General features: G+C 48.3%; 1 protein-coding gene, 1 long non-coding RNA gene and 1 pseudogene across 3 annotated transcripts in view; 1 reads left to right on the forward strand and 2 right to left on the reverse strand.

Moving 5' to 3' along the window:
• Positions 1-14,232, reverse strand: part of LOC133107602 (uncharacterized) — a 980,437-nt pseudogene that overhangs the window by 623,674 nt on the left and 342,531 nt on the right.
• dscamb (Down syndrome cell adhesion molecule b) overlaps positions 1-14,232 on the reverse strand; it is a 193,988-nt gene that overhangs the window by 72,973 nt on the left and 106,783 nt on the right. The window contains exons 4-7 of one of the 2 annotated variants that reach the window (XM_061217289.1): positions 13,534-13,680; positions 11,988-12,266; positions 10,004-10,279; positions 1,849-2,145 (exon numbers count right to left, since the gene is read on the reverse strand). In XM_061217289.1, coding sequence (XP_061073273.1) covers positions 1,849-2,145; positions 10,004-10,279; positions 11,988-12,266; positions 13,534-13,680 — 999 coding nt within the window. The remainder of the gene's footprint in view (positions 1-1,848; positions 2,146-10,003; positions 10,280-11,987; positions 12,267-13,533; positions 13,681-14,232) is intronic. The other variant, XM_061217290.1, reaches the window with a different exon arrangement.
• LOC133107949 (uncharacterized) lies at positions 1,107-10,630 on the forward strand. Its single transcript, XR_009704633.1, has 5 exons — positions 1,107-1,209; positions 1,542-1,714; positions 1,818-1,951; positions 6,504-6,577; positions 10,011-10,630. It is a non-coding gene; the product is annotated as an uncharacterized LOC133107949 (long non-coding RNA).

Consider the following 14,232-nt stretch of genomic DNA (forward strand, 5'->3'; position numbering starts at 1 on the left):
GCAACTCATGGTCCTCAAGGGCCTAGAACTTCTGCTTTTCCACCGTCCCTTTACCTGGGAGTGAGGTGCAACAGACTGGCCAATAAGTACCACTATTTACCCGGGAGGAAAGAAAACCAGAGCAAGATTTGTATTTGAGGGCAGAACTTGATGATCCTTGCCTTACAGGGGAACGGGAACATGTCCCCCTCCTACTGGACAGAAGATCACCAGGACTGAACGTTTGGAGCGGTGAAATCTGGAGAAATGTTTTTAAGGTTTAATAGCATCTGATGAAGGAGGAATTATATCAGGAATAACATACCATAAAATTGAAAACAAGCAAATCATCTGTTCTACAGTACAGTAAGTGCAGGATCTGAAACTCTAAGGAGACGTACATAAATGTTCAAAATATGGAGGCCGGAACAGGTGAGGAGGAACACACAGAGTAACAGCGGAATGTGCACAGCTGTCAAGTTTTACTAAACAAAAGAAAACCAGGGAAGATCATAACACAGGCTCTCTCAAGCTGTGTGCAGCAGTGAATGAACTGTTGCTCAAACCAAATAAAAAAATAACGAACAATAAAATCATTAATTCATATGAATAATATGGCTTACTAAACTGAACTGAGCGATTCTCTTTGGAGTGGAAAATGGACGTTTGGGGTTCACACACGTTGCGTATGCAAATTTCTCCTTGAACTTGACCTAAATACTTGAACTTGATGTTTAGGCTACCTGTCGATGTAGCTGGCCCTCCGGACACAATAATAATAACAACAACACGTCTTGTTGTCTATCAGTCTCTTAGCGAGGTAAATATGCTAGGAGATAACTACAGCATTGGCATGAAGTGGAAACATACAACAGAGAAACAAACTGAACCACACAACAGAGAGAAACAAACTCAACCTTACAACAGAGGAACAAACTCAACCATACAACAGAGGAATAAACTCAACTGTACAACAGAGAGAAACAAACTCAACCGTTCAACAGAGGGTTTGTAGGGTTTCACCCCAACCATAACAAAGCAAACCTCATTCAATTGCCAGAGATCCTGTTGAGCTGCTAATTAGCAGAATCAGGTGTGCCAAATTAGGGCTGAAATGAAAAGCTACAGGTCAGTACAGGTGGGCAGCCCTGTGCTACACGGTTTCTGTATTCTTGGCCTATAATCCGGCTGCTTTTCCAGTGAAGCATCATTGGGAACATACAGGCCAGAGTGAGTAAGAAAGTTAACTGAAGCTGTAACTGTTACTTTATAGGTAAAGTACTCTGCAGTATACAGCTGTGGACACCTAACCTCTGGTCCTGGCTGGCTCTGGCTACTCTGCCAGTCAAATGGAATTAAATTGAATGGAACAGAGAGAATATACAGGCCAGAGTGAATAAGAAAGCTAGGTAGCATAGAAGCTTCTTACTTTAAGTTTGACCTGAGCGTACAAGCTAGCTAGCGTAGAAGCTGCTTACTTTATGTCTCTGACTGAAGAAATTGAAGGCTTTGGGTGCAACAAATAGCAGCAGAACGACTGTTTGAATAACTAAACCCAACAGCGTGCCAGAAAGAAAGAAAGACACCTTCATTGTGGAACGAGAGAACTGAACAGGGAGGAACAGAAAGACGTCAAGAAAAAAACAAAGAGCACCGGCAGAAAAGACCTGCGACGAAAACAGGAGAAGAGGGAACAAAGGAACAAAAGGAGAAAATGCTACTGAGATGGGCTGAGGTAAAAAAAGGTTAGTTAGGCAGTTTCTCAGGAAACTTGCAATAGGCATGCATGAACTTTCAATAACCAAAATGAGTTATGTGTGTGATTTTTGTTGTTGTAGTGTTTTTTGGAGGAGCTGATCTGACAAGCACCTCTTACGTTTATTCGAGCCTGGTAGGAGACCACTCCGGCCGAGTTGTTGGCGATGCAGCGGTAGACGCCCCCGTCGCGGACCTGCGTGTGCGAGATGTTCAGGTAGCTCAGGAGGTTGTCCTCCACCAGGGTGATGTGGCCCGTCTGGTGGCTGCTGTCCTTGAGCACGGGGTCGTCGTCCAGGGTCCAGCTCACGGTGGGCAGGGGGGTGCCCTTCACATTGCACACCAGGGACACCACCTCGTTGGGACTGACCACCTTCTCACTGAAGGTGGACAGGATCTTTGGAGTGCCGTCTGCGGGGCGGGAACGAGGGGAGGAGAAAGAGGGGAAAGGAGAGCGCTGCAGTGAGAACAGGGCATTGGACAGATGTGATGACATCACCTGAAAACTGGTCTGTCATTGGTTGAAGGTTGGGACAGCATCACCACTCACTCTCTCCCTGGGAGGGTGATGTGACCAGTGTACCAGCATGCACTTTGGCTGAAAAGAGGTGACAGTAACTCTGAGAAGGGAATAAGCGTTTTATACATTTCAGCTTGGCGCACAGTTTGGTTGATGTGGTTCAATAATAATAATATAATAATAATAATATTCGTTTACCTAGGCGACGCTTTTATCCAAAGCGACTTACAGTAGATTAGAGTAAGCAGGGGACAATCCCCCAAGGACGAATGAAGGGGTTAAGGGCCTTGCTCAAGGGTCCAACAGCTGTGTGGATCTTATTGTGACTGCACTGGGGCTTGAACCCCAACCAACAAGCTGCCCCACTCCAGGCTGGTTCTCTAAACCTCCTATCTGACCCCACTCAGTGTTTGACATGTCTTAAAAACCAGTGAACCCATTTTTATATTGATACTGTATGATTTTTATAATTTTATAATTTGGTGGGATTAAGTGGTCAAAATGCAATAAACAAAATGTTATGTGAAGGCCTGTACCAACTTGGTATACAAATGTGATGTGTAGTATTAGTTTTACCCTCTGAAAAATGTAAGAAAATATACAACCATCTCAGATGATTCTGGTGGCACTTTCCCATACAGGTGCCAAACTTTCACATACTGTACAGTGGGAGCAATAATTATTTGATCCCTTGCTGATTTTGTAGGTTTGCCCACTTACAAAGAATGGAACTGTGTAGAATTTTAATCATAGGTACATTTTAACATTGAGAGACAGAATATCACAAAATAATCCACAATAACAACATCATATGAATTTTATAAATTTATTATTGTATTTTTAAATATTTTATTTTAATAAAACTTATTTTTAAGTTTAAGTATTTGATCCCCTACCAATCAGCAACAATTCTGGCTCCCGCAGACCAGTTAGTTTTCCATTAAGAAGCACTAATCTCAACTCATTACCCAAAACACCTGTGTCAACTCGTTACATCATTATGTAGCTGTATAAAATACACCTGTCCACACAATCAATCAGATTCCAACGTTCCACCATGGGCAAGACAAAGGAGCTGTCTAAGGACATCAGGGACAAAATTGTAGACCTGTACAGGGCTGGGATGGGCTACAAGAAAATAAGCAAGCAGCTTGGTGAGAAGTTAACAACTGTTGGAGCAATTATTAGAAAATGGAAGAAACACAAAGTCACCGCCAATCTCCCTCGGTCTGGGGCTCCACGCAAGATCTCGCCTCGTGGGATATCAATGATCATGAGAAAGGTCAGGGATCAGCCCAGTACTACACAGGAGGAGCTTGTTAATGACCTGAAGGCAGTTGGGACCACAATCACGAAGAGAACCATCCCTAACACACTACACCGTGAAGGATTAAAATCCTGCTGCGCGCGCAAGGTTCCTCTGCTGAAGAAGGCACATGTACAGGCCCGTCTGAAGTTTGCCAAATAACACCTGGATGATCCAGAGGAGGCTTGGGAGAAGGTGATGTGGTCAGATGAGACCAAAATAGAGCTATTTGGCATCAATTTGACTTGCCGTGTTTGGAGGAAGAGAAATGCTGAGTACAACCCGAAGAACACCATTCCCACTGTGACGCATAGAGGTGGAAACCTTTGTTTGGGGGTGTTTCTCAGCTAAGGGGACAGGACGACTTCACCGTATCGAGGGGAGGATGAAGGGGGCCATGTACCAGGAAATTTTGGGCGACAACCTCCTTCCCTCAGTGAGAGCACTGACAATGGGTCGTGGATGGGTCTTCCAACATGACAATGACCCAAAACATACGGCCAAGGCAACAAAGGAGTGGCTCAAAAAGAAGCATATTAAGGTCCTGGAGTGGCCTAGCCAGTCTCCAGACCTAAATCCCATCGAAAATCTGTGGAGGGAGCTGAAGCTTCGAGTTGCCAAGCGACAGCCTCGGAACCTTAAGGATTTGGAGAGGATCTGCAAAGAGGAGTGGACCAAAATCCCTCCCAAGATCTGTGCAAACCTGGTGAAAAACGACAACAAAAGTCTGACCTCTGTGCTCTCCACCAAGTATTAAGTCCTACTGTTCTTTGGATCAAATACTTATTTCATGTGAAAATATAAAGTAAAATTAATATGATGTTGTTATTGTGGATTATTTTGTGATATTCTGTCTCTCAATGTTAAAATGTACCTCTGATTAAAATTCTACACAGTTCCATTCTTTGTAAGTGGGCAAACCTACAAAATCAGCAAGGGATCAAATAATTATTTCAGGCTCTAAAATGAGATGTTTCTCACAGTTTCTTATTTATGGATAAAAGGCTAGTACTGTAATGTAGTGTAAATGGTTGGCATTTATATAGCGCCTTTATCCAAAGCGCTGTACAATTGATGCTTCTCATTCACCCATTCCTACACACACACTCACACACCGACGGCGATTGGCTGCCATGCAAGGCACCGACCAGGTCGTCAGGAGCATTTGGGGGTTAGGTGTCTTGCTCAGGGACACTTCGACACAGCCCGGGTGGGGGATCGAACCGGCAACCCTCCGACTATCAGACGACTGCTCTTACTGCCTGAGCCATGTCGCCCTGCGTAGTGTAGTGGAATGTAATGTAATGTAATGTAATGTAATGTAATGTAATGTAGTGTAGATTTAGAATGTAGATTTGTCTATTACAATATTTTTGTGTATATTTCAACTGTTGGGCTCAATTTGACCCCAAATGTAAAACCGGCCATATAATCTCAACCCAATAGGAGGGTGAATAAGTTAGTGTGGGCTCAGTAGGGCTGCCCCACTGATGAGCCCACACAGCACACCGACAGGCTGGTAAGCTGGTAACCTCAACTGTCTGCCTCCGTTTGCTTGCTGTCAGATGTGAGCGTGTGATGTGAGTGTGTGATGTGAGCGTGTGATGTGAGCGTGTGATGTGAGCGTGTGATGTGTGCGTGTGTAGTAGCGTGTGATGTGAGCGTGTGCTGTAAGAGTGTGATGTGAGCGTGTGATGTGAGCGTGTGTAGTAGCGTGTGATGTGAGCGTGTGATGTAAGCGTGTGATGTGAGCGTGTGCATGTAGTAGCGTGTGATGTGAGCGTGTGCGTGTGCTGTGAGCGTGTGCGTGTGCTGTGAGCGTGTGATGTGAGCGTGTGCGTGTGTAGTAGCGTGTGTAGTAGCGTGTGATGTGAGCGTGTGATGTGAGTGTGTGCGTGTGTAGTAGCGTGTGATGTGAGCGTGTGATGTGAGTGTGTGCGTGTGTAGTAGCGTGTGTAGTAGCGTGTGATGTGAACGTGTGCATGTAGTAGCGTGTGATGTGAGCGTGTGATGTGAGTGTGTGCGTGTGTAGTAGCATGTGTAGTAGCGTGTGATGTGAACGTGTGCATGTAGTAGCGTGTGATGTGAGCGTGTGATGTGAGTGTGTGCGTGTGTAGTAGCGTGTGATGTGAGCGTGTGATGTGAGCGTGTGCATGTAGTAGCGTGTGATGTGAGTGTGTGATGTGAGCGTGTGCGTGTGTAGTAGCGTGTGATGTGAACGTGTGCATGTAGTAGCGTGTGATGTGAGCGTGTGATGTGAGCGTGTGCGTGTGTAGTAGCGTGTGATGTGAGTGTGTGCATGTGTAGTAGCATGTGCTGTGAGCATGTGATGTGAGCGTGTGCGTGTGTAGTAGTGTGTGCGTGTGTAGTAGCGTGTGATGTGAGCGTGTGCGTGTGTAGTAGTGTGTGCGTGTGTAGTAGCATGTGATGTGAGCGTGTGCGTGTGTAGTAGTGTGTGCGTGTGTAGTAGCATGTGATGTGAGTGTGTGCGTGTGTAGTAGCGTGTGATGTGAGCATGTGCGTGTTGGTGGTGTGCTTGGCAGTCTGATGCTCGCTGGCACTACAGACACTACAGACACTACAGACACAGAGCTGAGCGAGACACAGACACCTGTCAGGGTGTCCCACCCTCCCTCCCCTGTTCCATAGAGAACAAAGCCTGAAGCACTCGTTTATTCATCCTCCCTTCATCCTGATCCACTGGAGCCAGGGCCCTGAGATGGAAATCAACTTTAGAGGGCGGGGGGGCAGGGGGGGTCTAAATCTCTGTCTGCCTCTGTACCCTAATAACCCCTCCTCTCCCTCTCTCTCTCTCTCTCTTTCTCCCTCTGCCTCTCTCTCTCTTTCCCTCTCTCCCTCTCTCTCTCTCTCTCCCTCTCACTCTGCCTCTCTCGCTCTCCCTCTCTCTCTCTCTCTCTCTCTCTCTCTTTCGCATCATTATAGATTATCAATACCCTCTTTATTCAGCTCCATGGCCACAGGAGATGGTTGCCCTGGCAACTGCACTCAGGTCTCAGGTAAGCAGAGTCAGGTCGGTGCACTGTTCTAATAATAGCCCCGTCACGCCCCACACTACAGCTCCCATGACCACCCGGGCCACCAGCTGATCAGCAGTGCGATTACCGCTGCACAGTCCAGCCATTCACATGGATTGGTGCACACACTTCATGATTAAATATGAAAAATTTCCATGCACTGTTCATCGCTTCTGGGACACTATATGCTATAGCATTCCAAAGACGAGCCATCTTTTGGACAAGACCTTAAACTACGGTTCAAGGTTGACTCACTGCAGTCAAAAATTTCCTGTTGTTTCTGTTCCAGCCTGAAATGCCAAAACTGGCTTTTTCTATCTGGTCTAATCATTGCCCCTAGTGCCACACTGCAAAAGTACTGCACGGAGTAAAATAATTTCTGTGCTGAGATGGACCCAGCAGAGCTTAACCACACAGGTGGCGATGAGACGGATGTCAGAGCGTTAACCAGACGCAAGGTGACTGTAATCCAGGTATCGGTGCGTTTACATGACATCACCCTGGGGGGCGCGGCTGCTGTCACCAGACAGCTCTGGAATCCGGCAGATGTCGGCTTGTCAGCGCCTCATCATCAGCAATGTGCTTCTTCTGCCCATCAAACCCGACTCCCTCACCTGTAACCCCGGCCCAGCACGTCCTCAGAGTGCATTATGTTATTCACCTGACGAGTTTATCCAAAGCGACTTAATGGTTGATTAGACTAAGCAGGGGACTATCCCCCCCCTGTTGCAATGCGGGGTTAAGGGCCTTGCTCAAGGGCCCAACAGCTGTGTGGATCTTATCGTAGCTACACCGGGGCTAGAACCAGGCCACCAACCTTCCAGGTCCCAGTCATGTACCTTAGCCACTCTGCTACAGACAGCCCTGTACTGTAACACAGCCACTCTGCTACAGACAGCCCTGTACTGTAACACAGCCACTCTGCTACAGACAGCCCTGTACTGTAACACAGCCACTCTGCTACAGACAGCCCCTGTAATGTAACACAGCCACTCTGCTACAGACAGCCCTGTACTGTAACACAGCCACTCTGCTACAGACAGCCCTGTACTGTAACACAGCCATTCTGCTACAGACAGCCCCTGTAATGTAACACAGCCACTCTGCTACAGACAGCCCTGTACTGTAACACAGCCACTCTGCTACAGACAGCCCTGTACTGTAACACAGCCACTCTGCTACAGACAGCCCTGTACTGTAACACAGCCACTCTGCTACAGACAGCCCTGTACTGTAACACAGCCACTCTGCTACAGACAGCCCCTTTACTGTAACACAGCCACTCTGCTACAGACAGCCCCTGTACTGTAACACAGCCACTCTGCTACAGACAGCCCCTGTACTGTAACACAGCCACTCTGCTACAGACAGCCCTGTACTGTAACACAGCCACTCTGCTACAGACAGCCCCTGTAATGTAACGCAGCCACTCTGCTACAGACAGCCCTGTACTGTAACACAGCCACTCTGCTACAGACAGCCCTGTACTGTAACACAGCCACTCTGCTACAGACAGCCCTGTACTGTAACACAGCCACTCTGCTACAGACAGCCCTGTACTGTAACACAGCCACGCTGCTACAGACAGCCCCTGTAATGTAACACAGCCACTCTGCTACAGACAGCCCTGTACTGTAACACAGCCACTCTGCTACAGACAGCCCTGTACTGTAACACAGCCATTCTGCTACAGACAGCCCCTGTAATGTAACACAGCCACTCTGCTACAGTCAGCCCTGTACTGTAACACAGCCACTCTGCTACAGACAGCCCCTTTACTGTAACACAGCCACTCTGCTACAGACAGCCCCTGTACTGTAACACAGCCACTCTGCTACAGACAGCCCCTGTACTGTAACACAGCCACTCTGCTACAGACAGCCCTGTACTGTAACACAGCCACTCTGCTACAGACAGCCCCTTTACTGTAACACAGCCACTCTGCTACAGACAGCCCCTTTACTGTAACACAGCCACTCTGCTACAGACAGCCCTGTACTGTAACACAGCCACTCTGCTACAGACAGCCCCTGTAATGTAACGCAGCCACTCTGCTACAGACAGCCCTGTACTGTAACACAGCCACTCTGCTACAGACTGCCCTGTACTGTAACACAGCCACTCTGCTACAGACAGCCCTGTACTGTAACACAGCCACTCTGCTACAGACAGCCCTGTACTGTAACACAGCCACTCTGCTACAGACAGCCCCTGTAATGTAACACAGCCACCCTGCTACAGACAGCCCTGTACTGTAACACAGCCACTCTGCTACAGACAGCCCTGTACTGTAACACAGCCATTCTGCTACAGACAGCCCCTGTAATGTAACACAGCCACTCTGCTACAGACAGCCCTGTACTGTAACACAGCCACTCTGCTACAGACAGCCCTGTACTGTAACACAGCCACTCTGCTACAGACAGCCCCTGTACTGTAACACAGCCACTCTGCTACAGACAGCCCCTGTACTGTAACACAGCCACTCTGCTACAGACAGCCCTGTACTGTAACACAGCCACTCTGCTACAGACAGCCCCTTTACTGTAACACAGCCACTCTGCTACAGACAGCCCTGTACTGTAACACAGCCACTCTGCTACAGACAGCCCTGTACTGTAACACAGCCACTCTGCTACAGACAGCCCCTGTAATGTAACGCAGCCACTCTGCTACAGACAGCCCTGTACTGTAACACAGCCACTCTGCTACAGACAGCCCTGTACTGTAACACAGCCACTCTGCTACAGACAGCCCTGTACTGTAACACAGCCACTCTGCTACAGACAGCCCTGTACTGTAACACAGCCACTCTGCTACAGACAGCCCTGTACTGTAACACAGCCACGCTGCTACAGACAGCCCCTGTACTGTAACACAGCCACTCTGCTACAGACAGCCCTGTACTGTAACACAGCCACTCTGCTACAGACAGCCCTGTACTGTAACACAGCCACTCTGCTACAGACAGCCCTGTACTGTAACACAGCCACTCTGCTACAGACAGCCCTGTACTGTAACACAGCCACTCTGCTACAGACAGCCCTGTACTGTAACACAGCCACTCTGCTACAGACAGCCCCGGTACTGTAACACAGCCACTCTGCTACAGACAGCCCTGTACTGTAACACAGCCACTCTGCTACAGACAGCCCCTGTACTGTAACACAGCCACTCTGCTACAGACAGCCCTGTACTGTAACACAGCCACTCTGCTACAGACAGCCCTGTACTGTAACACAGCCACTCTGCTACAGACAGCCCTGTACTGTAACACAGCCATTCTGCTACAGACAGCCCTGTACTGTAACACAGCCACTCTGCTACAGACAGCCCTGTACTGTAACACAGCCACTCTGCTACAGACAGCCCCTTTACTGTAACACAGCCCTCCTCTCCCTGGCTCACCCTCCAGGACGACCTGCACCATGTCCTGGGCGGACATCTTGCCGTGGCGGGCGAAGCACTGGTAGGCCCCGGCGTCGCTCTTGGCCATGCCCTCCATCACCAGGCTCTCGCGGCTGGGGCCCGTGATGCGCACGTTGCTGCCGGGCCGGAGGATCTCGCCGTTACGGTACCAGGACAGCTCAAACTCCTCCGAGCCGCTCACGCTGCAGGACAGAGACACCTGGCTACCCACGCTGCCCTTCACCTTCCGAGGACTCACCACCACCTTCAGGGGCTCTGCAAGACACAGCGGACGCCATTTTCCAACAGACTGCGCTCATTCACTGCTCTATTTTACCATGCCATACGGTCAACAACATGGTCTCTACTGCAAAAACAGTCAAATAGATTCAGGGGATACAAATCCTTAACATAGAAGAACAGAGACACAACCAAACCATCACAACAGCACACAGGTAGGCAACCAGAACACAACACACAACATATGGGCAGAATGTAGAGAGCCACTTAAACAAACATACACAAACCTTTTTAGATATCGTGATGCAGACCTGGGTCAATTACATAATGGTTTTTGGATTCAAATAATTTTCTATGCTTTACTGTGCTTGTCTCTTGAATTGGAACCTGTAGTTGAGGCGTTGCATGCACCTAGACTACATACTTTAAAATTTTATAGGAGGGCATTTCAAAATAATAGATAAGAGACTGACTCACACCAGTTTGGTCAAGAGGAATGAGCAAAAGTTCCAGCAAAGTATGATGAGAAGCTTGTGAAAGGATACCCTAAGCGTTTGACTCAAGTTTAGCAATTAAAAGGCAATGCCACCAAATACTAACAAAATGTATGAACTATACTTGACCCACTGGAAATCTGATGTACAGTATTAAATAAAAGCTGAAATAAATTTGTCTTTTAGCTATTATTTTGAAATGACCTCTTATGGAAAGAAAATAGATACCCTTATTTGCTTAACACAGGAAATGTATGATAGCATGAAATGTGTGGGGTTGTAAAAAGTTGCTTTTGTCTTTATGATCACGACCTGTGTCTCTGTTTCTTAGTCATATCCGCGTCTCCCGTTTCTGGGTATTTTCTGTGTTCAGAGTCTGTTCAGAGTCCGTTTCATGTTTTGAGTTTGCCCGGTTCTTGACCACACCCCCCGCACCTAATATGTGTTTCCTCATGTGGAACTGCACTCACCTGATCCTCATTATGTCTTGTTATCTGTGTATATGAGCCTGTCTGTGTTTTATGTTCCTTTACCAGGTTGTTCCTTGCCTTCATGCTCCTGTCTTGCGCTCTGGGGTTTGATTTCCCAGTCCCAGTTCCTGTGTAACATGCCTGCTTCCTTGCACGCTCCTTCGTCCTGCTCCAGTCCCTTCTCCCAGCACATAGTCCTCCGCCCTTCTCCTCCTCCCAGTCCCATCTCTGTTCCTGCCTTTCCCCCTCAGACTGATCTCCTGGTTTTAGACCCTCGCCTGTGATTGACCTGATCTCCATCCCTGTCTGCCCGGATTCTGACCCTTGCCTGTTCATTCACTACGCAGTGTTTATCCTGTGGTGCTCCCATTTGCTGGCTATTGAACCTGGACTGTCTGACCTGGAGAATAAAGCTCCCTGTCCTACCAGTTTCACAGTCTGCAGTTGAGTTCAGATATTCTGTACGTGGAAAGGTGTATGTAACCTGCAGGTCCTCTTGGTTGGCTCAATTGCACTAGGCAAGATCAATCAAGCACAGAAAAGTATTTGAATACGAAACAGTGACGTAGTACTCGGGTGCTGTTGGGTAGTGTAGTACTCGGGTGCTGTTGGGTAGTGTAGTACTCGGGTGCTGTTGGGTAGTGTAGTACTCGGGTGCTGTTGGGTAGTGTAGTACTCGGGTGCTGTTGGGTAGTGTAGTACTCGGGTGCTGTTGGGTAGTGTAGTACTCGGGGTGCCGGTGTGGAGCCGGGTGTGTCGTTCTCGGGGTGCAGTACTCACGTTTGACCAGCAGGTGGCCCAGCACCTCGGCGTTGCCGTAGCTGTTCCACACCTCGCACACGTAGCTCCCGGCGTCGCTGGACTGCGTGCTCTCGATCAGCAGGCCCGTCAGGCTCTGCCGGAAGCGGCTGTCCGGCTCCAGGGGGCTGCTGTCCTTCAGCCAGCGGTATTTGGGTGAGGGGTGGCCCGACGCCTTGCAGGGCAGCTCCACCCGATGGCCGGCCATGACCTCCCGTCGCTCGAACCCATCCAGGACCACCGGCTCTGCATTTGTGGGATCTGTGAGGGGGGAGGGAAAGGGTCAAGGGTCAGGGGTCAGGACAGGAGAGATGTTTGAGGTTTAAGGTTCATGGCTTATAGGACTGTCCTGACAAACACTAGATGATGTTGTTCAGTCATGTTAGAGCTTGGAGTTTTGGGTTAGGATTTATGGACTGGGCGGAAGGTCCTGTTGATCTGTTGGGTTAGGGTTTACAGTTTATGGTTACGGTTGGGCTAGGGTTTAGAGTACAGTATAAGGTTAGAGGGCTTGTTGGCCAGTTTGGTTAGGGTTTAGAGTTATGGGTTTCTCAGTGGGGTGTGTTGATCTGTGTGGTTAGGGTTTAGAGTTTAAGGTTTACGGTTAGGGGGTGTTGATCTATATGGTTGGGTTAGGGTTTAGGGTTCACAGTTAAAGGGTTAGGGTTTAGAATTTATGCCAACGGTTGGGTTAGGGTTTACAGTTTAGGATTTATAGTGGTGTTTGGGTTACAGTTCAGGGGTTTACCGTGGTCTTAGCGGTTAGAGTTCATAGGTTATGGTTGAGATAGGGTTTAGAATTTAGGGTTTACATTTGGGTTAGGAGTTTGGGTCACGGTTGTGTTAGGGTTAGGAGTTTATGGTTGCGGTGGTGTTAGGGTTAGGAGTTTGGGTCATGGTTGTGTTAGAGTTAGGAGTTTATGGTTGCGGTTTAGTTAGGGTTAGGAGTTTGGGTCACGGTTGTGTTAGGGTTAGGAGTTTGGGTCATGGTTGTGTTAGGGTTAGGAGTTTGGGTCACGGTTGTGTTAGGGTTAGGAGTTTGGGTCACGGTTGTGTTAGGGTTAGGGGTTTGGGTCACGGTTGTGTTAGGGTTAGGGGTTTGGGGTTGTGTTAGGGTTAGGGGTGAGGGGTTGTGTTAGGGTTAGGAGTTTGGGTCACGGTTGTGTTAGGGGTTTGGGTCACGGTTGTGTTAGGGGTTTGGGGTTGTGTTAGGGGTGAGGGGTTGTGTTAGGGTTAGGAGTTTGGGTCACGGTTGTGTTAAGGTTGGGGGTTTGGGTCACGGTTTGGGGGTTGTAGCTCACCTGACAGAAAGAGACGGGCGCTGTTGCTCTGTCGGGTTAGGGTTAGGGTTAGGGGTGAGGGGTTGTGTTAGGGTTAGGAGTTTGGGTCACGGTTGTGTTAAGGTTGGGGGTTTGGGTCACGGTTTGGGGGTTGTAGCTCACCTGACAGAAAGAGACGGGCGCTGTTGCTCTGTCGGGTTAGGGTTAGGGTTAGGGTTAGGGTTAGGGGTTTGGGGGTTGTAGCTCACCTGACAGAAAGAGACGGGCGCTGTTGCTCTGTCGGGTCTCCCCTGTGTAGCGGTGTCGTGTGACGCAGCGGTAGTTATACAATCCATCCTCCGTCTGTACATCCAAAATATACAAGGCTCCCGTGGACGTGATGAGAAATCTAGATCCTGAGAGAGAGAGAGAGAGAGAGAGACCCCGTCATTAATACCATGTCTCATAATCACACAATGCTCACAATGTCATGACTTTATGAATATGCACTCAGTGAGCACTTTATTAGGTATGCATTAGACTTTTTTTAGACTTCTACTGCTGTAGCCTATCCCCTTATAGTCATGATGCGTTGTGTGTTCAGAGATGCTCTTCCGCATACCACTGTTGTAATGCGTGGTCATATATATTATATATATATATATAATTTTTAGTTAGTTTTATTTTTTGTTAGCTTTTTGCTGGAGCACTAGCAGGTACATTCTCGCTGGCTGACCGCAAATGTAACTAAAGGCAAGAATGCACGCCACACCCTCAAATTAAAATTTTCTTATCTTAGACTATAAATACTCCACTATGTTTTAATGACATTGTGGGTGTCCTAAAACGGCAGCCGGAATTTTCACAGGAAACAGAAGCTTACGTTTCAAACAAAAACATCTTTCATCTACGGCCCCAATGCACCCAAAGACAGGATCCTCCCCTCACGCTAGAGGCCGCTCGTCTCG

This window comes from Conger conger, chromosome 13 (assembly GCF_963514075.1).
Source record: "Conger conger chromosome 13, fConCon1.1, whole genome shotgun sequence".
NCBI lineage: Eukaryota > Metazoa > Chordata > Actinopteri > Anguilliformes > Congridae > Conger > Conger conger.